At 44.8% G+C, this 21,615-nt stretch overlaps 1 protein-coding gene across 1 annotated transcript; it reads right to left on the reverse strand.

The window, feature by feature from the left end:
• Positions 1-624: 624 nt before the first annotated feature.
• LHX2 (LIM homeobox 2) lies at positions 625-21,092 on the reverse strand. The gene is made up of 5 exons (XM_068414082.1): positions 20,865-21,092; positions 17,912-18,114; positions 16,725-17,107; positions 8,346-8,551; positions 625-912 (listed from the first exon to the last, which is right to left on the reverse strand). Exons 1-5 carry the CDS (start codon positions 21,090-21,092, stop codon positions 625-627), a joined length of 1,308 nt encoding a protein of 435 aa, XP_068270183.1.
• Between the last annotated feature and the right edge of the window lie 523 nt (positions 21,093-21,615).

Here is a 21,615-nt window from a genome sequence, read left to right on the forward strand (position 1 = left end):
AGTTTATCCTAGGCAGGTGCTGTGTTTGAAGGGCAGTTTTCTAATCCTTTTAAATACAATCAGCCTATCTTGATTGTGACACTAATGTTAAATGTAACTGCAGCCATTACCAAGTAGTTTCCGTAAGTGGTTTTATTACTGGTTAGATTTTACAAATTCTGGTATTCGAACAGACTTTGACCTTAAAATTCTAAAACAACAAAGCAACCAATGAAAAGGTTAGGACTATTCAAAGTAACAAACTCTTAACATTTTTGCCCTGGTCATAAATATACAGAGAGAAAAGGAGAGAAGTGGACATGGAATCCAAAGAATGTAGGTAAAACAGTATATAAGGCACATGGCAGTCTTTGAAAATACAGAAGCTTTAGCCAACTTAAATTAATTGCTGTTTCCCTTGCTCAGTCCACAAAACTGTACAGTTACACAAATGTTGTGTTGCAATAGATCTTCCAAGTTATTCTTCAGTCCATACTCCATAATACCAGAACGCTACGTTTCCTTCTGTTTTTTAGGAGAGATCCTAATTGTGGTTAGTCAGTTGCTCAAAGCCTCTATTAAAATACACTTGGAATTTCAGCTAAGAATAATTTCTTTTTTAAAGAAATTATTAAGAAAGAGTCATCAGAAAAGATTTGTAAGAGTTGTCTGTGAAGGACTTCGAGATTCATGAACCTCAAGACTTCCGGGCACTGATGTCAAGACAGATGTCACAGTAGGCATAGTAGGATTAGTCAAGTCCGTTAAAGTAGTGGGAGTGCTGGATGGACTCATGGAGGCATTGGATATTTCTGAGGCAGGACCTGATGGGGTCCCTGCTTGGAGTGTTGAGTCTGAAGTCTTATCCACCCCTGTGTTTTCTTGACGTAAGAGGTTCCGTCTGAATTTGGCTCGAGCATTTTGAAACCAAACCTGAAATAGTTTAATATAACAGGGTAGTATTTAAAGAGCTGCAGTGTTTACAAAAGCAAAAGCATACTCACAAATTCACCGACACTTGAATTGGGGAAGGTGTTTTTACTGGTAACATGTTAGAAAAGTAGCCCCAGTCATGAGAAGCGTCCTCTGCATGCCCGTAAAGCATTCCTCTTTCCCTCTCCTGCGATCCTGCATAAACAGTCTGCCTGGGACAGGAGTGGACTAAGGATGGAGGAGGGGAGTCTTTCTGTGCAGGCTGTGTATAAAGATGCACAGAAATTTGGCAGCCTGCATGAATCCTCGATTGCCCTCAATCCCAGAAGTGTTTGTCTGGATGAGGCAGACATCAAGCATCTGATGAATATGAAATAATGAGTTTCAGCACCCTCGTATCTCAAGTCCATCTCCCATCGTAAGCAGCAGGTGACACAGACCCCAGCACCCTGCCTTTCCGTGGGCCCTGAGAGCTCTCCTGGGCACTTCCTCATGTCTCAGTGTCTGCAATGCTCTCACCTCTCTAAAAGGACTGTCCCTCTTTCTTACTCTTCTCTTACACTTCTTTCTCAAATGCTTCAGCTCCCTTCTCCTATGCCAGTCTCCTTTTTCAAATGTTTTCAGTACTGGAATGATGTCAGGAAAAGAGGCTTTGTCACGGTTTAAAGCTGGTATTAGAGACCCACATGGCATTAAAAACTCTTGTTTCAGTAGAAATTATATCCACATGCAGAAATTTTTCCAGGATTGCTACTTCTTGCATTATTTATTATCTATGAGTGAAGGACAAAAGCTATGACTTCATCTTTCTCAGTTAAATTTCAGTGTTTATGTCCAAGTTAATAATGCATTCCACTCTCTGCAGGATTTGTTTAAAGATAAACTATTATTCTGACCTATTTGAAAATAGATAAAATGTATTCGTGAAACTTGCATGAATCCTAGGTACAGCATATTACTTCGAGTAAATTTGAAAATGTTGTTAAATACCCTTTGTTCAACCTGATATATGTTGATATCAGGTAATTTTACTGCTACAGACTAGCTGAACTTTCACCGTGCTTATTTGACAGAAGGCCACTGTCATTGTTACATTCTTTACAACAGACAGTCTTGATCCTACTGTCCTCATGTTGACCTGCTGTAAGGAATAGGACCGAATCTTTCCATTCCAGATGCAATGAGCCTCATCATCTCTGTATCTGCCGGAGAAAGGAACGGAGTGAGTGAAAGGATCTGCACAGCCGTACAGTATCTCCATCAGATCTCTCCTCTGTGGCCTGTACAGGGAAACTGAGTGCGTGGAGCTCACGCGGCCACACCAGCCTGTACAGAAACTCTGACCTCTAACTCTGACCCAGCATGGCCTCGCCATAGGATCTGCTTTAAGCCAGCCTCTAACAGAGGAGCGATACGCAAACACGAGCAGTCCTGTCAGGTGTCTCTTTGCGCTCTCAGCTTGCCAGCCGCGGTTAGAACTGATGAACGTGATTCAGCTGTTTTTCCTCTGGCTGGTTTCCTTCTCATCTATGGATGCTCCAGCCCCAAATTCCCCCTATTGAGCACTCTTCCTTCTTCTCTGGAAAGCTTTCTCCCCCAGCCAAGGGTCTTTAAGGCGCACAGCCTCTCTCTCACACTCTCTCCAGGGAATGCCACGAGGAAATAATCCTCAGGCACAAATTCTAGCAGTGGCTGTAGGAGCTGCATTCGTGGGCCATGCATAAATCACGCCCCTACAGGCCCTTGTTTCTGAAAGCTCAGTATTTTAAAAGAGTGTATGTTGGCATTCCCTTTGTTAAAACACTTAGTTTAAAGGCTATTTATCAGTTTCACATATGACAAGAAAACAAAAATCTTCTCCTAAACTAGCACAGGTGAAAATACACTCATGATTTTATAACATAGTCCGTTATAGTGGCAAACCCGTTGAAGGCCAGTGGTGTGGTCAGAATGAGGCAAAACCAAATGTGGTATTTTTGCCTGACACATTCACAACCAGCGTCCTCTCCTGCGACTGTTCCTTCAGAGCCACGCAAGGAGGGAGGCACGGCAGCGTGTGTGCGGGGCTCTGAGCACGGCGAGGAGCCCGGGGTGCAGGGGAGGCAAGGGAAGCAGATCCGTTTGTTTGGGTCATTCCAGCCGCAAAGTCTCAAGTGCCAACTAGTCAGGAATGGTAAAAAACAGCGATTGGACCATTTATGGGATTTTTTACCTTTCAGTAAGAGATAATTTATATTTGTCCCACAAAACAATTTGGTTTTGATTTTTTTAATATACCTTCTAGCAATTGTAAAAAGGATAACACATAACACATGAAGGTGAAATGGATGTTTAGAGACTGCCACTGCTTATATGTATGTATACCATAGTTATGTAATAATTAAAACAGAACAGACAAAACCATTTGTCTAGTTGCATTTACAGATCCTTCTGTGTAATTTCACACTTATGTTCATTAAAAATATACATATTTATATACGCAGTAGTCCCAAATATGAGTAACATTTCCATTCCTATTCACAAAACAATTTTCTTGTTTGAAGTGTGTAAAACTGTAGAAGGCACCAGAACTATTTTGTTTATTTACACTGTTCCTAAACATCTGACTGCTCTTTACCTTAACAGGGCGAGAGACTCTACAGTATCTTTTCTGTTTGTGATGTGAAACATGTACTATGTAAAGAAAAGTGCTCACAATTATTGGTGTCTATGTATTCCCCTTTATCTTCCATTAAATATAGAAACCCCTGCTCAGCTGCCCTTACCAATGACCACTCATGCTGCTTTCAGGAGCTGCACATATAACATGGTTCATTCTCTCTTTAATAGTGGTAATTCATGTTAGACATAGAAAATATTACAGAATCTTGTAAGTATTATTCAAAAATAGAGATTATATGACTACTTTCACTTCCTTCCTCAGAGATATTGTCAAGGTTAATCAGCTAATGGCTACAAAGCTCTTTAAAATTGTCCAATAATAAATACTCATATTATTACTGAAAAGACATCTAAATATTTGTTAATTGAAATTCTGAAAATACCTTGTCTTATGATCAAAAGGGATAACATAATGATGGCAATAGTGACATTCTGGTATGCACTTCAGATATGACAGTATTCAGCAAAGGCTTCACATTGAGGAGTAGTGAAAGAATTAAAACTATTGTTTTCTGAGTTGGAGGGATGTAGGCCTGTTCCTCCGATGCCCTGTGCCGTTACTGATAGCTGTGCAAAGCAGCGTGTAAGAGCTGGCAAGCCAGGGCTGCCCATGCATGGCGGTGGTAGCGCTGTGTGCTCACATGGGCAATTCAGGCCCTGCACCTGTAACGGTACTACAGGAAAGAAATAATAACCCAAACATACATAACTGAAAGAATTGTTCCAGAAGGACTTATCTCACATCAATTACACAATTAGGAATGTGGTCTTCAGTACTGAGGAATAAACAAAATCATTGGGAAGTATTTAGTGTTTTTCTGTCCAACTGTATCATTATAAGGCTGAGCTATTTCAAATGAAAGGGGAAAACATGGACCAAAACTCCCACTGAAAAATAAAAGCAGCTGTGAGACCCACCACTGACGCTACCACATTCTGGTTAGCGGGGCTGGATGCCTGTAGCGGGGCAACTCAGCAGCCAGGCAGAATAATATCTACTGCGGTTAAAATATTACCCTCTCTCTTCAGTGATCTGTGCAGCTAACGCTTTGTCTCCATCAAGTAAAATACGAACAAAATAACATCTCCATATGATAGAGTACTGAAAATAAATACACTAAGTCTTGTAAAGGATTTGGATACTGCAGTGAATGAGATCATCTTATTACCTTAGCTAACTTTATTGTCTTGTTTGTAACACCTCCAGTGTTGCAACTGCTCTATATTAGTTGTATGAATAGCTTGTGCTAGAAACAATTTTCAAACAGAATTTTGCTCATTCACACAGCTACCTGGAGACATTCGGGTTTACTGAATTTTACTAACTAGTAAGTGGAGAAACAAAAATATAACGGATGTTGCACCACAAAGCAAACTACGTTCACTCGTCGCACACAGATTCTGATTACTCTGTTGTAATTAGTAAACACATAGTTAAAGAGGAACTATGGGCTGTTTTATGAATGAAGGCTCGGTCAAGGGTCTGCAGTACGCTAGCCTAAAGCGAATCTTCACCGAAAGGCACGCAGGATACCCACACGATTGGGAAAATTTTCATGCTTGTTGACTACTGGAAACTGAATTAGCAAAGTCCCAGTGCATGCAGTAATCTTGGTAGGGATTTCACAGCAACTTTACTGGGAAGTGATTCAAGAAAGAACAAGCAGTGTACAAGACACCCACTGAAAAATAACGCTTTATGTTCCTAATCTGCTTTTGCCATGGATAATCATATTCCAGACTGCTGGGGAGAGAAGAGGTACATACCTATAGCTAGAAAACCTTATCTTCTTAGAGCTATTTACTTCCACCTTCCCTTTCTAAACTCACAAAAAGAAAGACCAGTTCCCAAAAGAGGAACATTTATGCCAGTTAGTTAGCTCACAACTAGCTGGTCACTTTAATTATGAATGATAGCTTACAATAATGGGCTTGTGTTCCCCAGCTGCAGTACAAGAGGTATATGAATTAAATTGCAAATATAAAGCTAAATTGGAATGAAAATAAATAAAAATAGGGGTTAAAAATATAAATAGGCTTACTGTGATTCTAATGTGGCTACTTACAGAAAATAGTCTGCGTTACAAAGCCACTGAAGGAAATGTAATTTATGAAGCAGTGTGTTACATCTCCATGCCATCCCGCTTCTGGACATGTGGAGCTGATGACTAATTGTACATAAAGCAAAGACAGAAGTCAGGTCTTCCAAATCCGGTACCACAGATCACTAAGAATATGGTCAAATTCTCTGCTCATCTACAAACAAAGTACCCTCATTACATGGTATGTGGGACTCTATTGTAAGGACTCTATAGCTGTTTCCTAAATCACGAGGAACTCTACTACATGAGTTTAGGAAGTACACTGGTTTCAGAACAAGAGAATCTGTTTCTCCTGATCTGCTGCCTTGCATTTTCTATTAAAATATATTCTATTAATGATATACAAAGAGCCACAATCCTTCACCAGCTGAACTGAGATCTGAACATACAGAAAATACAGCAGCTTACAAACACGCCTAATAACAACAGAGGGAATGAGGAAGATAACGTACTACTGGCAAGTGTGCACGTACGTCTGGGAGTCCATGCGCCTTCGGTATGTAAGACAGACTAATACTAATGATGCTTGTTTAGATCAATAGTGTCAGTGAATTACTTCGTGTTCAATAAATCACACAGAGGGAATGCCAACCTTTCTGGCTCAGAAGAATTAACAAGTGACACTATCTCAGTAACCAACATCATGAAGAGTTTTCCGCAGCAAAGAGCAACCCTGAAATTCATACAGGTGAACTTCAGTGTTTGAAAATTTGCCTCTCATGGATTAGAGATAAACCAGTTGGGCACAAAGGTTCTAAAACCAAAAAACAAGTTTGTTTTTTCATGGCCCAAATTAATTTTCAAACAAAAAGTCCAAGAGTATGGAGTAGAGAGTGCTCGTAACAGACAGGAAAACTCAAGTGATACTAGACAAAGTATCACTCCGAGCCATTTTCTTGAGTTGCTTCCAACAGCATCATCCTCTGGGTGCAACCCTCACCACCAACTGTTACCTTCCACCACTCTTCAGCTAAAGGAGCCCAGACATAAAGGGGTATTTAACTGTGAAAGTAAAAGAAGTGAAACACCAATTACCAAAACGATAAAAAAAGTTTAGTAGAATTGTAAGGGTCTGACACAAAAAAAAGAGGAACCACTAAGCACCTTGAAACTGCGAGATGTGGTATGTTTAAGATGGAAACAGAAGCAATGAAGAACCTGAAAGAGGAACTGAAGTGTAACGGGAATGTGGAGTCCAATTTAGGAGACAAGGAAATACATTCTGAAAAGGAAGGAAGAAACAGAGACAGTAACTTGGAAAAAAGATGGAAGGAAAGACCCCTTAGGTGAAGAGAGAAGAGAGAGATGGGAGTCAAAGTTGGTGTGGAGTGAGGAGAGAGAACAGAAAGATGATCAAGAGAGAGACACTTTCTAAACACTTATTTCTTAATGCACTATGTGAAATGTCTCAGTTCAGGTGTGAGTGCATTGCAATGGACAGAATAGATATTACTGAAGTGTCTAAACTCAGGGTAATACAAAGGAGAAGCATCAAATTAAGGATAGACAAATGCAGTAAATGATTTCACACACGTGCATGGATAAAGGAGAGCTGCTATGAGAGACACTACATCAAGTGTTAGGATGTGCACTAGTGACATCGGAGGAATCTGTTCCACTACGGTGAATCAGCCTCATAAAAAAAGAATCCAGCTATAGAGGAAGTAGCCAAGAGAAGTAATTACGTACGGTTTTTCATTAGTAGTTTTTACTGGGAAGCCTACAAAACCTTTATTCCTTCTTCTGTTAGGTATTAACACTGTAAGGTCCAGAATCTCTACACTGAATTCAGTTTTTCTCAATATTTTTGTCATTTTGCCTATGAGTTTGCGAGAGCTGTCCACGATGCTTTCCCAGGAGTCTGTCTCTGAGCCCTACCTGTCTCTGTGATGCTCACAAACCATTTTTCTACAATTAAGACTTGTTTAAAAATTTCAGCAATAGATCCTGGAATGCCATGGCTCCTATATGCCTAAATTTATCTCTAGGTATAGTTATTTGGATAAGTGCCCATTAGAATTGACTTCTGGAATCAGAACTATAACTTAAAATGGAGCTGAATCAACTAACATTCTCACCTTTGCTTCCTGTAATAGTTCAAATGGAGTGTATATCCTTGAAGCAAGAAAAATACAGCTTTCAGAGAAAAGGTACTTTTAAAATGCAGTCTCCTTTCATTCTAAGTTATTTAACTATGAATAAAGAAGTAATCTTTGAAAAATTAAATTTATGTCCACTTCAATTATGAAAGAAAATATATCCACCTTGTCCTGATGAAATCAATTCAAACTGCTGATTCATTTCTTACAAAGGTAAACATTCACAGTAATTTCTAAATTAAGAGCTCTCTATTTACAGTGTGCACACTAAAATAATTCACTTTGTCTTACAGCAGATTGGAAGCTAAAACATGCACCAGAATTAACTAACTGCAGGAAAACAAACAGGGCCCCAAACCTTCACAACTGTCACTGAAAATTAGAACCCAAGTGATCTGCTTTTGGGAAACTGAAAAGAAATAACTTGTCTCATATTTTCTAGGAGTTAACTGAAGTCTCACAGAAGGTATGAACGATTAAGAAAAGCTTGAAAATCAGCAAAATCCATGACATTTTAAATATAAAATTGATATTTTATTTACCTTTCAAGACAAAATACTGCTCTTCTTACCTGAAGAACCCTTTTGGTCAGGCCGGTTTTCTGAGCTAGCTGTTTCAAGTCCTTGGCGTCAGGATTGTGGTTAATAGCAAAGTACGACTTCATTGTCCGCAACTGGTGGTGTTTGAATGATGTCCTCATCCGCTTTGTCTTCTGATTGCTGGGGTATTGCTGGTCTCTATCCAGGTGGTCACCATCGTTTTCATTGCAACTTAAAGCTTAAGGCAACAAGAGGAAAAGGCGTGTAAATCTCTTGCTCTGTGACCAACATTGTTTGCAGTTCATCTGAGTGCAGCAATTAAAATAACATACCATGGCGTGTATTGTACTGGTGCGAATCCTGCTTGCCTTCCCCTCCATTTCTGCATCTTCTATTTTCCCCTTACAATAACCAGCCTGTGAGGACCCTCACCCGCCTCTTTATGGCTTTTAAAATGTCAAGTCTGTTTCCTTTTTTCTTCCCTCCATCTCCACACAGCCTTTCCTCCACTTTCTGCCTGTAGGACAGTAGCTGTCCTCAACTCTGTTAAGTGTTTTAATGTACTTTGTATCACTATAAATTGCATTGTAACGCACAAAGACAGCTGTACAATACAGCCCACTTAAATCTCGATGGAACAGACCAGTTAAAATTATAATTATTTCCTTCATCAAACTAAACCTTGCAGAGTACAAGAGAGACCATTAAAAGAAATACTATAAAAGAAATAAAGTTTGTGGGTACCAGACAGCAAATTATGACTGTAATTTGACTAGCTAAAGAAATAAAGCTGCTAATACAATGTATCACTGGCATGCCAAATGAAAAATACCTTTTTAATTATTTATATGTTTATATTTCCTTTTTTAAAAAAGTATTTGCAAATACTAGTTTGAGTGATCAATTCTGCTATATCCCTTTGAAATCACTGAATGACACTGATTGATATATTTGCATAAATCAACTGTAAAGCCTGTAAAGAAGGTCTATGAGCAAGGAACATTATAATCATTATTAAGTAGTATTAAATGTTGAACGCCAAGCAAAATAACCTCATAGACCAAAAGTAGTTTTTCATTTATTTGTGCATACAGTAAACCATAGAAAAACTCTTAAAACAACGTTAAGGACCAAGCTTAAATCTGCTAAAAAAATCAGGGATATAACTGAAAATTAGATCTGACAAACTGCAATTAATTTGCTTTGTCTGTTCCAATATCTACAACTCCCTTTTAATTTCTTGTAAATTTTACATTAAAAGTAATGAACAATCACATTGCATGCAAAAAACGAGAAAAAAATTGTATTTTAAAATGTGAATTATTGGTGAATTTCTTAAACACATAAGCATATTTGTTTTCAGTTGTCCGTTATCGCTGGCTCATTACAATTGAGTACATCTCACAGCCATCTCTTTATAGTCTTACTTTAAATTCATCAGGGGTTCTCAGCCGTACTGAAAACATACAAATTCTGAAAGGCATTAAAACCAGTTTTTAAAAATATACATAAAATGCACGCACTGATAAGTAAAAATGCATACAGACTCTATAAACAGCAGTTCTGCAGCATGCACAGTAACTGCTTTGCAAACTTCAGCTCTTCAAAACCTTCTAAAAAGAGATGGCACAACATAGAGCAAGGCCTGCAAAAATTCAGCTTTAAGACCAAAACCATGTTTGTGTAATAGATACGTAGAAAGTGTCCAAAGCCTCAAACTTTTCTGTGTGTTTCTGTACTCCTATAATTTAAAAAACAGCTTAAAACGTTGTACTGTGTGTCTAAATGTGTGTGTATGTGTGCGTGTTTGCGTGCATGTGCGTACATTTGTATAAATCCTTTCCAGACCCAAGTATCTTGTGCCAAATTCTGGCAATAAGAAGCATTTCTGGTTGTTTTCCTGTGGTGTGGGAAGACTGGAAGCACCTGAATTTAAAAGGTGTAAGACGCTTAGAAGGAGACAGTAAAAATGCAGAATGAATGGTGCTGGGTGGAATGTAGCAAAGTCTTTGCTGGTTTAAGAACTGAGATCTAGTTGCCAAACTGGGGTCACCCCATGTGCTCCACTCCTGCATAGCTACAATTCTTGATGTAAAGAATACTGGGATGAATAACTGAAACTATATTGCTCCTAGCAAATTCTATTATGGAAATGTAAAACCAGGCAGTGCTTGGTTTTAAAATGTACTCACAGAATTTTAGATATTAGTAATGGAAAAGACCTCTGTGTGTTATCTTAAAGGCTTTCAAACCCTCCCAGAAATAATAAGGCAGAGACTTACGAGGAAATGGATCAAAATATCTGTCTGAAGGACTGAGGTCTGTTCATGTTAATATGCAACAAAACGAACCCTAGGGCTGCAAGTAGTTGGATTTTAACCTGTTCCATAGAGAATGAGATACACTCAGCATCCAAGGAAATAAAAGTGATTCTAAACCCTCCCAGAATGGAATGAGGGTATCAGCTTTTCATCAAGCCCTGACAGGACAATGAACAATTTACTCTCTGAATTTCTCATAGTTTTACCTCCTCATCTACTAAATAAAAATAATATTAAACTGACAGTAAATATGTACCATTTGAGACTGGCAAAATATTGTCCTTTTCTATGAAGAAAGTTATAGAACAGGTTTCGAAAGTGCACGAGGGTGTCTGCTGCTCGTTGTCTTGCGCTAGTGGTTTGGGTACCCCCAGGCATCACCCGATATGACATAAATATTCCCAGGTAGTGCCAATTCCCCTCTTGTATTTGGTTGTGGTGCCTGGCACCATCTTCAAAAGTGTATTATATTAGGCCTAATATTATATGCATCTCTCACAGAGTCTGAAACGTCTATGGGTGTTGCAGGCACAGAGATACAGAGCGGGCCAAGGGTGTAAGCGTGGGGAGATTTTAAGAGCTGAGGAGTTTCTGCAAAAGGCACCATGGTGTAAGACTAACACTGTACGTCCTCCTCACGCAACCCTCTGTTTTTCAGGCACTTCTTCCCTGTTCCTTGTGGTGTCCCCGTGTATCTCCCAAAGGAACTGCTGAACTGTGCGTACGTAAGATCTCCGTTCGATTGCAGTATCTAGGGCTCCTGCTGGGAGTTCAGAAATACAACCGGTAAAATTCCAGTCAAATAGAGGAGTCTTAAATTAACTAATGTTTCATTCCTATTTTGTGATAAAACAAATTCTGAAGTGATGCCAAGCCTTTTTTGGCCCTAGAACATTGCTAAGGCCCTTCTTCCTTTCCCCCAGTCCCCCCATCCAGGCCACTGCCCTCCTGTCCTTCGGCTGGTCTCCCCAGCAGCCAGTTCTTACAGCCTCCTCCATTAACACCGCGATACAAATGTCCATTTGGCCACAAGATGGTGATGTCCACGGAGAGCATCACTAGAAATTAAGATTAAAACATTATATTTTGATATTGGTGACCAAAATATCCTCTGCCGAATAACGCGTAATACCATCTCTAAAATCGGCGACATGAGTGTAAAGCAGGGTGGGCTGTTACCTTTGCAATAAACACTATTTGAAGAAGAAAACTTGGGAGCACTGTTTCACACTCAGATCGCCAGATCCCCCCACGTGTCAGGATCCAGGGCAAAGCATGTACTTAGTAGTTTGTAGGTTGCTAAGTATATGGCACATGAAGAAGATGGGAAAAAGGAATTTCCTTTGGGGGAATTTTGTTCTTAGTAGCTTGTGTTTGACATGTTAAATTACCCAAAAAGAAAGCAAACTAATCCTGATTTTGAAAGAATGATGAAACAAGGGACACATTTGGTGCATGCATCAGCTCTCCATATTCAGTGGCTCAGGAACCTACACCCCTTTCCTTCTGTAATAGGAGAGTCAAGGGGGTGTTTTAACCTTCTGCTGCCTGGAGAGGGAACTTGTGGTTAACTGGACTAGGCAGGGGTGCAGCCTTATTTGTTGTTTGGCAGGAGTGTGTAAAAGACTGCGGTACCTGCATCCTTGAAGGGGACAAAAGTGAGACAGACCCCTCTGAATGGTATGTGGGACAGGAACAGAGATCAAGTCCTTCTCCCTGATGGAAGGAGAAGACACTTGGAGAAGGCAGATGCCTGAACTTCTTAACACACCTGGGATGAAAAGGGGTGAAGCTGTGGCACTTGGAGCAGGCAAGGTACCCCTCGCTGCTTCTGAGGCACCTGGCAGCACTGAAAGGAGGGCACCCCCGCCAAGCCTTCAGAGCAACAGACACAGAAAGTGCTGCCTCAACCTTGAAATGTCAAGAGGTGTTTCTAGGAAGAGGGACATAAAGCCTGTCTTAAGGAGCGACTGTCTTCCAGGCTGAGCATCCCAGGGCCACGAGAGAGGAGAGCTGGGATTAGAAACCCTCTTTCCTCCGGCCTTCCTCAGCCGCGTGGGACAAAAGGGCTGCGTGTCCTCCCGGGGCTGCTGGAGGGCCGGGTCCCCGCCCGGGCGCGGTGCCTCCAGGGGGAGAGAGCGGCCCGGGCCGGGCCGGGAGAACAAAGGGTGCGGAGCGGGGCCGCGGCGGGCAGCGGGCCGGGCGGGAGGAGCCAGCCGCGCAGGGCTTTTCCCCTCAATTAAGCCAATTGAATGGCGCTGAATAGCCGGTGCGAGTGCGCGGTAATTCCCTGAGCGCCGCGATTAACCCGGGCAGCCCCGGCCGAGCCGGGCTCCTCGCTGCCCGCCGGGCCGGCTGCGGGGCCGGGGGAAGGGGCTGGCAGCGGGGCCGGGGCGGGCTCCGCTCCGCTCCCCGGGGGGCTCGGCCCGCCGCGCTCTTCCCGAGGGACCCCCGGCCCTGCGCCACGGCAGCCCCCCGGGGAGGGAAGGGGGCGAGCGCTCCCGAGGCCCTGCTCGCCCTTTGGGGAGCGAGCTCCCTGCCCCCGCCCCGACCCCAGCCCCAACCCTGCTCCTCGGGGAGGGGCCAGAGGCACCGCGCCCGGGGGAGCCCGAGGGGTGACCACGTCGGAGGAGGAGGGAGAGAAGCAGGAGCGGGGGAAGGAGGGAACTCTGCTTTTCCTTAGGAAATCGCTGCGAGACACCCGTTTGTAGCTGCGACTCCCGTTTGCTCGCTCTGCAACTGTAGTCACAGCAAACCTTACTCTGAGCTTCTAGTCCCAGGGGAAATAAGGAAAGAACGAGACATTCGCTCTTCAAAACTTTCCAGGCTTTTCCCATTTTTATCGGGAAAAAAACAAACTTTTGCCAAAGCCCGTTCGGGGGGTCAGCTCCCAACGGCCCGGCGCTTTCCCGAGCCGTGCCGGGGGAGGCAGCGGGGCGGCGGGGAGGGCAGGGCCGGAGCGGCCGTGGGGCTGGGCCGGCTGCCGGCTCCGCAGCCCCCCGTCCCCCCGCAAAAAGCCGCCCCCCAGCCCCCGGTCCCCACCCGCCGAGGGTGTGTATCCAGCCTAGATGTTTAGTCGCCTTCTTACTGAAACACTATGTATCTTCCTGCTAGTAAAGGAAGGAAGTATTTCTTAGTATCTTCGCTGTTTGCCCAGATCGTGGGTATTTTATTAGCTCGTGGTGCCCCAAGTCTACGCAGCACATCTGTCATTTGCGAGGATAGTTTAGTGCCTTCATATTAAAGACAGAGCAGATATAAATGAATAAAATATAGCAGGCTGTGGGAGGTTTGGGGTCTAATTCACACAGGGAGTATTCAGAATTCTTTACAGGTGCTTCTGTGTTCAGCAAGCTTTCAGCCATTGATTTACTGACCGAAAAAACCCCATCAAACTCCATTCCAACAACTGAAAGAAGAAATTATGATCACACGAACACACTTTTTTTTTAAAAAAAAAAAAAGAGAGAGAAAAGAAAGAAGAAAGAAAGAAAAATAAATCTTTTTGAAGTTTCAGCATCCTTCTAAGCTGTTTTCCACTTGTCAGGCTCTATCCACATCTAAACCCCATCAGTCCTGTGCAAACAGAGTCCCGTTTAAGTAGAAAACAAAAGTCCAATTCGTGTTGTAGATGAATATTTGCTGCAATTTACAAAATAATTCCAGTCTCAACTCTGCCTAAGTTTATGGGTGCCCCTTTTCCCACCACCTCTGGGTGTAGATTTATTTACACAAAGTATTTGACACAAATCACCAGCAACAGATCCCCTCAGAGGACAATATTGTGCATTTCTAGTGCATTTCTGAGACGGAAGCGCCAAGTTCCATTAAAAATAAAAAGAGAAACTATCACACTTCTAAACTGTTTCCCCTTAGAATGCACCAAATCGAAGGCTTTGCAATAATCTGCTAGTTCGTGAGATTTTACATCAGTGTGCACCCTGGACTGGTTTCCAAGATCAATGGCACTTATTATTGTATAAATTAGTCGATTATTGGTTTAGTAAATAGTTAAGTGGATAAACAGTTTAAGCAAAGAAGCCAAAGGTTTCTCAAGGAAGATCTCTTAAGCTTCAGTTGCAGGCTCTAAGCAAAAATTAAAAGATCAAAAAAATCAGAGGGCAATTATTTTGAAAACGAATTTTTAAAAATACAGTTAAACACGGTGTATTTAGGAGCAGTAAGACTTTCTCAGGCTGTGCTCCCATCCAGGACAGATGCCGCTGGTTCGATTTACAGGTCCTTTGAATCTGAACATCTGCCCTGTACAGGGAGACAGCGGAAGGACAATTAAAATCTAATCCCTCCGAAAAGGAGACGTTTTTAAGCGGGCAAGATGCATATTTTATGTATGTTTTAAAGCTCAGCTGTTACTCGGGAGAACGCTACATACACCTTTCATCAACCTCCACCACTGGGACTACTACTGATTTTTGCACTATTTCCAAGTTATTCAGCAATTAGTTAAACCAATAATAGCCGGCAATTTTGTTCCCGAGGTGCGTTTGCCAGTTAGAGATCCGCCTTTTCTCCCTGACATTTTCAGAGCAAACCACTCAATTTCGTCGCTATTGTTGCTCTGTCTTTAGGCGCAAAACACCGGCAGCCTCATCCTCCCGGCGTGGTCGCCTCTCTCGCACCCAAAGCCCTCGATGCTGGAAGATCAGTGCAGCCCGAGACCCTCATCACCACCGCACGTCCCCTCGGTCTCTCCCCCCACCTTCCTCCCTCTCCCCCTCCGTGCAGGGGGAACGGCAGGAGGGCAGCGCAGCCCGGAGCTGCGGGGCCGGGGCGGTCGGGGAGCGCAGAGGTGCGGCTCGAAACAAACCGCAGCGAACTTGGCCTTTACCTAACGCCCTCTCCGGGAAAAGAAAATGTTAAAGGCAAATCTACGCCCTATGGGACATGTCTGAACTTCGTAGATTAAAAAAGAAAACATGCTCGAAACGGCGGCGAAGTGCAGGCGGTCCTGACGCAGCACAAGGAAAGAGCAAAGGAGTTTCGTCTCCCGGGTCTCCCGGGACGGCGGAGTGCACAGCTCAGGGAAACGCGGGTCTGAAGTAAACCCCACCTCCGCCTTGAATTCTTCTAATAAAGTCAAGAGCTAAGAGGTTTTTTTGTCCAAACACTTTTTCCTGTTGCATACGAGGAGCAGGGCTGGAAGACCCAGGGATCACAGCCGTTGTGGTGGGCAGTTACATGGACGAAGAAGAGCGAGGGGAAGGGGGGAAGCAGGGATGGAGGGGGCAGGAGGCTGCTCGAATTCCTTTGCCTGCAAAATTACAGTGCTGTGGTGGTGGGGAAGTTAAACGAGGAAACACATGAGAAAGTTTGCAGCTCGATGCAGAGAGCCTGGGAGACAGAGTTTCTGCAGAGGCTTGTGGCTGCTGCCAGGTTTGCTCCCTTTCTCCTCGCTGCTGCTCTCAGTTAAGAGGCAGGGGCTGCGACTGGAGGCAGCGAGGGTTTAGAAAGGGGATGCTGCCAGCTCCCTGACTCTTCTCTGAGTCACATCTGACGAACAAAACTTCAGCCGAACTTGTCATGTACGAGCAGACTCGCTGCTGCCTGCAGACACCTGCTGCCTGCAGCCCCTGCCCGGGCTCCGCGGGCACCCGCACCCCCAGCCCTGCAGCCCCCCTCGCCTCCCGCTGCAGGTCCCTGGGAAACAGCCGCTTTCTCTCTTCCTCCCTCTCTCTTTCCTTTCAAAACTCTGAGGTGCGAGAGCTCAGGACAAGGGCAGAATAATTCACCCATCAGCAGCCTTTGAGTGTAGCTACTAAAGAAAATTCACAGCTCTCTGAAGTGCTAACTTACAATCTCTGGTTTCCAGATTTTATTTCAGGCTACACTCCCCCTTCTCCCCCTCCTTAACCAGATGACCTTGCCTCAAAACATTTTATTTCCAGCTGAAGTGAAAAATGCTAACATATTAGCTTCTGTAATTGCAGTTTGACAGCACTTGATCTCAATAATTATGCTGCAGCTAAACTATTATTAACGGTTTAAGCTAAAATAAACGGAAATCCCCCTTTGGAAGTGAACAGAAACAAACCATTTGAATTGTTCTCGGGGAAGATGGGGGTCTCTTACCTGCGTTGTAGGCTGCCAGATCTGCCCCGGGCCCTGGGCTCTTCCTTTTCCTGGGTCTCCCCTTCTGGACAGTCCCCACGCCGTTGTAATAAGGCAGTCCCAAAGCATTGGCAGAGCCCGCTCCCAGTGCCGGGCCCTTCCCAGCGGCTACATCCGAGTGATTGAAATGCACCTGGTACTCCCCCTGGATGAGAGTCTCGAAATGGAGGCGGCAGTACACCAGATTGTCCTTCATGCCAAAGTGATCGCCGGTGGTCAGCATCTTGTTGCAAGTGGTGCAAGTGAAGCAATTTAAGTGATATACCAAATCCCTGGCCCTCATGACCATCTCGGAGGCAGAAATCCCCAGGTGACATCTCGCACATCTCTGCACCGAAAACCTCCTGCAAAACAGAACGGCCAGAGGAGACGGTGAGAGGCGCATCCCCCCCCCACCCCCGTCGTCGGGTCCGCCCGGAGGGCGGCAGAGGGAGAGGGGCTGCGGGGCCCGGGGCGGCCACCTCAGCCGGGGCAGCGGCACAAAGCCGGGGCGTTTGCAGAGCGGCTTCGCTCCCCCGGCGCCGCCGCCAGCCGGGCGCCCGGGGGGCTCCGTCCCGCTCCCCCCCCTCACAGCGCGGCTGCTGCCCCGCCAGCTCCCAGCAGGAAAACGCACTGACCCCCGCCCCGCAAACTCCCCCGCGCCCCGGGGAGGCCCGAGGGGCCCGCGCAGGAGGCCCCGACGCCGGGCGAAGACCAGCCCCGCTGCCGGCGGGGCTGACAGCGTGCCCGGGGCTCAGCCCCATCCCCTCACCCCTGCAAAGGGGCACGGGCGGGGAAGGCAGGCGCTTCCCAAGGGCCAGGGTGCCGCTCCGTGCCGTGCCCCGCGTGTGCAGGGCAGGAGACACGCTTCGCTCCCCTTGGCCATTCCGTTTCCCTCCGCAGCCCAAGAAGCCTGGGCAGGGGATGCCTGCTTGAAGCCCCCAGCACCAGCAAGGACACTGGGGGTGAGCTGTGCCCGGGCCGTGCCCACCTCCCGAGAACACGGGGCCCATCCCCGCCATGAGTCTCCCTCGCCAGTGGGAGGTTTTAGGAGCCCACCGCCTGCCCACGCACCCCCTCCGCAGTCTCTTCAGGACGGGGTTTGCTCAGCGTGGGGGGCCGCGAGCAGGTCCCCCCCTCCCAGGCTGGTGGCTGAGGGCAGGCTGTACCTGTAGTAATCCTCCTTGCAGTAAATGCTGCCGTCCTTGCTGAAGCAGGTGAGCTCGGACTCCAGGTTGAGTTTACATTCACAACACTTCAGGCAGCGCATGTGCCACTGTTTATCCACAGCCAGGAGGTAATAACGGTCGGAGATTTTCCCCCCGCAGCCGGCGCACAGGGCAGCCCGGTCACTGCTGATGGAAGGCATGGTCTGCTGGGGGAAAACAATTACAGACCGTTAGCGAGAGGGAGAAACTCTTGTGCACTGCGGGGCTCCCCCCTCCCCCTGCCCGGCCGGGGCCGGGCTTCTCGCCCTTGCAGGGGCTTGGCAGAGGAGAGGAGAGGGGGCTCCGAGCCCGGCCGCCCCGACCTGCCTCAGGTCCCCAGGGCCCCGCGGCAGCCCACCTCCCCGGAGGCGCGGGGGAGGACGGCGAGACAAGAAAAACACCCGGGGTTGGAGGGAAGGCGTCCGGAGGAGACCCAGGATTTTTTTTTTTTCCCTTGTGGATTTTCCAGTCCCAGAACAAGAAAAGATGCTGTTCAATAACAGGCGCAATAATCACAGAGTAGGGTAAATCGCAGATAGTTAATTTTAAAATTTATTATTATGGATATACTGAGAGTGTCTGCATAGTTAATGCTCTGTGAGTGCGTGTATGTGGAGCGTGTCTCTGTGTGTATTTTCCTAGCTATAAAATTCCGAGTGAATTACGATCAAACCCCTTAGCAGTCTCAGTGCTACAGACACAGCTCTCTGCAAGCTGGTTCCAAACAACACGTATCCAAATCTGCTGTGACCCAAAGCACTGAAGGGATCAGTAAATAAAACCGCGGAGGAGACGAGCATCGCTAAATCCAAGGTGCAGAATGTTTTATCGGGAAAACGAAATAGTGGGAAACGTGTAGGAAAGAAAGGAGGGAAAAAACAACAGAGCACTTTAGATTATGCTGGGATAAACTTGGAAGCAATAAAACTAAATATAACCCCTATATAATTTAATAGTTTAGTGTCAAATCGCAATCCAATCGAAACCTTGCAAAAAACAAACACATACATATTCTGTCAACTTCTACCAAAAAAAGAAAGAGAGAAGAATATCGGAACCCGTTTAAGCATGCTTATTTATTTTAGCCGGCACCTTAAAGAGTATCGAAGAGAGGAGGCTCAGAGCGGAGCAGTGCTCATGGCAGACCTTGCAGTGCGCTGCTGTCCACTTCGCTCCAAACTTACTATTATCCGCTTTGCACAAGAGCACACTGCAGATTGGTTCTTGTGCAAGAGAACCCGAAACATTTTTTTACAGATGTGACAAACACGCAGTTTGTTTTGATTCGGGGAGGGGAAGAAGTTGTTTGTTTACTTTTACCTCCTCTAGAGCCTTAAGTCCCTGCGCAAAGCAAAAAGAAAAGACAGCTAATAGGGAAGAATCGAGCGAAAATGAAGCTATTTTGTCAGCATATGCTGGACTGATTCCTCTCCTCCAGTGCTTGCAGAGATCACAAACCCCATCGCTGTGAGCACCACTGTTTGCACTACACCATTCCCACTATCAGAACTACATGTAAATAAAATTATGGCACTACAATGGTATGTGAGCCACACAAGTCCACTGATAGCTTAATTCTTAAAGGCATTAACTGAACTCTGATTAGGGATCGTTTTATAACCAAAGTAGTTTCTTATAAATCCACTTAAAATTAAATACAATTTTTCTGCTTTGCTTTTCCGGTAACAAAAATATTCTGAGACCCAGAAATGGTATTTAAGGATCCAATATTCTGCCCCACTATTTGTTATATACACGTGTATGCCTATACATTATATACAGATATGCAAAGGTATCGTGCCACCATATTTGTTCCAGGAAAGATCATTTGATACTGTTTAATTGTATGGAGAAATATGAACTTTTCCAAAGAAAACCAAAACCGTTTAGATTAGAAATCACCTTCCACCTTTATAGTACAAGGATGTTTTTCAGCCAGTAATTCAGGATTAAATACTCTCACTGCCACCTTTAAGTAAATTTCTAGATAGCATTAAGAGAAATACCACATACTGATGAAGTTTTAAAAACAGAGAACAGCTATGTTTCTTGAATATGCCCGTATCAGCTTACAAGACAGCATTTAACCAAAATACGGGATCATTTCACCTCAGAATTAGCATTTCTTAACAAAAAAGTAGTATACATAAAATATTGAATCAGTTAACACACTTCAGAAATCTTTGCCACTTTGCTAGCTTAACTCTGTTTAGAAGGATGCATTTTTTGTTATCTAAATGTATTAATATACAAGTACTACGCATCAGCAGACATAAATAAAAAGTGGTAAAGTTATAAAAATTTGCATCCATCCGTCTCCCTGAAACATATCTTCTAGTTCTATTTGCCATGTTCACAAAACGATGTTCATATATAATTATTTCAAAAAAAATCATAATCTAAAGGCACTCGAGTTTCGTTTTTTTATTTATAAATGCTATAAAGACTACCTCAGAGTAGACATCCTACCTGAAAAATAACACAGAATTGGATTCTTTGGTGTTTGTGTTTCCATTCTGCAGACAAAAAATTCGCTGTGCCAAAATGTTATCTGTATAAAAGCATACTTTGCCTCTTCCTAAAAACTTTGGAAGGCCGGACAGGCTGGGGGAAGGGAAGGAGTTCTTGGACGCTACCAAAAGGCTGGTCTATCTTTCTGTTTTCTCGCAAGAGCAGTACTGTTCATTTCACCCAAGCGTTACTATTACTATGCATATTATTAATAATTAACAGTTTCATGCCTTTCCCCACGGTTTTACTTAATCTTTTGGGGTGCCTTTATGCTTAGTTTTCTTCTGATTTAGCATTTTGCATACGTTTCCCCCCGATCTGTTATTTTAAGGGAAAAGCTCTATCTTTGAGGGGTTTATTATGTTTAGGGGGTTGAACCACTCTCCCATCCTTCGCCTCCTACCGTTTCGGTCTCTCCCCTGTCTATAGCCGAGCTGATGGCCGGTGCTTCGCTTTTGGTTCTCCGATCCATCTCGTCGATGACCCCGTGCATCTCCGAGCCGGACAGACTGTGGAAAAGCATCGCTGAGGAAGCAGAGGAGGAGGCCCCGAGTTGCTGCTGCTGCTGACAGTTGTCGGGGTCTCTGCAGGAGCCCAGAACTTGCATTAACCGGAGCCCTCCCCCATGCATCTAGCACGGCCGCCCCGTCTCTCCTTGGGCTCCGGGCTTTTCACCCCGGCAGAGATCTCCGGAGCGCAGCGCAGGCACTGATCCGAGGTTTCAAGGGGATGGGGTGCAGAAAAGGCGGGCGAAGGGGCTGAGGGAGAGGGGATAACTGCTGGTGTAAGCTTCGGGGCTTGGATCTAGTCTGTTGCGCGGCCCCGGCACATCCCTCTAGGAGGCTTCTTCAGTGCAGGGCTCATTGCCCCAAGTGCAGTCGCAGGCTTTACGCTCTGGCCCAGCTGGCAGAAGGCTGGGCAGGTTTACGGTTGGGAGGGATTAATAAATAATAGAAATACAGAAAAATTAAACCATCTTCGGTGAGAAATAAATAAAAAAATAATAACGACAAGCCCTCTACATCGTACTCTGCGAAATTTAGAGGAGGAAAGCAAGGGCGAGGGAGGCTGCAGCAGGCGGAGAGCAGGCTGGTCCTGCAAGGAGGATGGGGCGGACGCCCACCGTACGCACTCACAGTCCAGAGGGCTGGCGG

This window comes from Nyctibius grandis, chromosome 16 (genome assembly GCF_013368605.1).
Source record: "Nyctibius grandis isolate bNycGra1 chromosome 16, bNycGra1.pri, whole genome shotgun sequence".
In the NCBI taxonomy this organism is placed as follows: Eukaryota; Metazoa; Chordata; class Aves; order Nyctibiiformes; family Nyctibiidae; genus Nyctibius; species Nyctibius grandis.

What these genes read in the sequence shown, in the direction of transcription:
- LHX2 (XM_068414082.1), bottom strand. Translation starts at nt 21,092, where the DNA reads ATGCATGGGGGAGGGCTCCGGTTAATGCAAGTTCTGGGCTCCTGCAGA. An exon ending in ACAGGGGAGAGACCGAAACG is followed by an intron (nt 18,115 to 20,864) that starts GTAGGAGGCGAA and finishes TTCCCCCAGCAG; the next exon opens with ACCATGCCTTCCATCAGCAG. An exon ending in TGACCAAAAGGGTTCTTCAG is followed by an intron (nt 913 to 8,345) that starts GTAAGAAGAGCA and finishes AAACTATTTCAG; the next exon opens with GTTTGGTTTCAAAATGCTCG.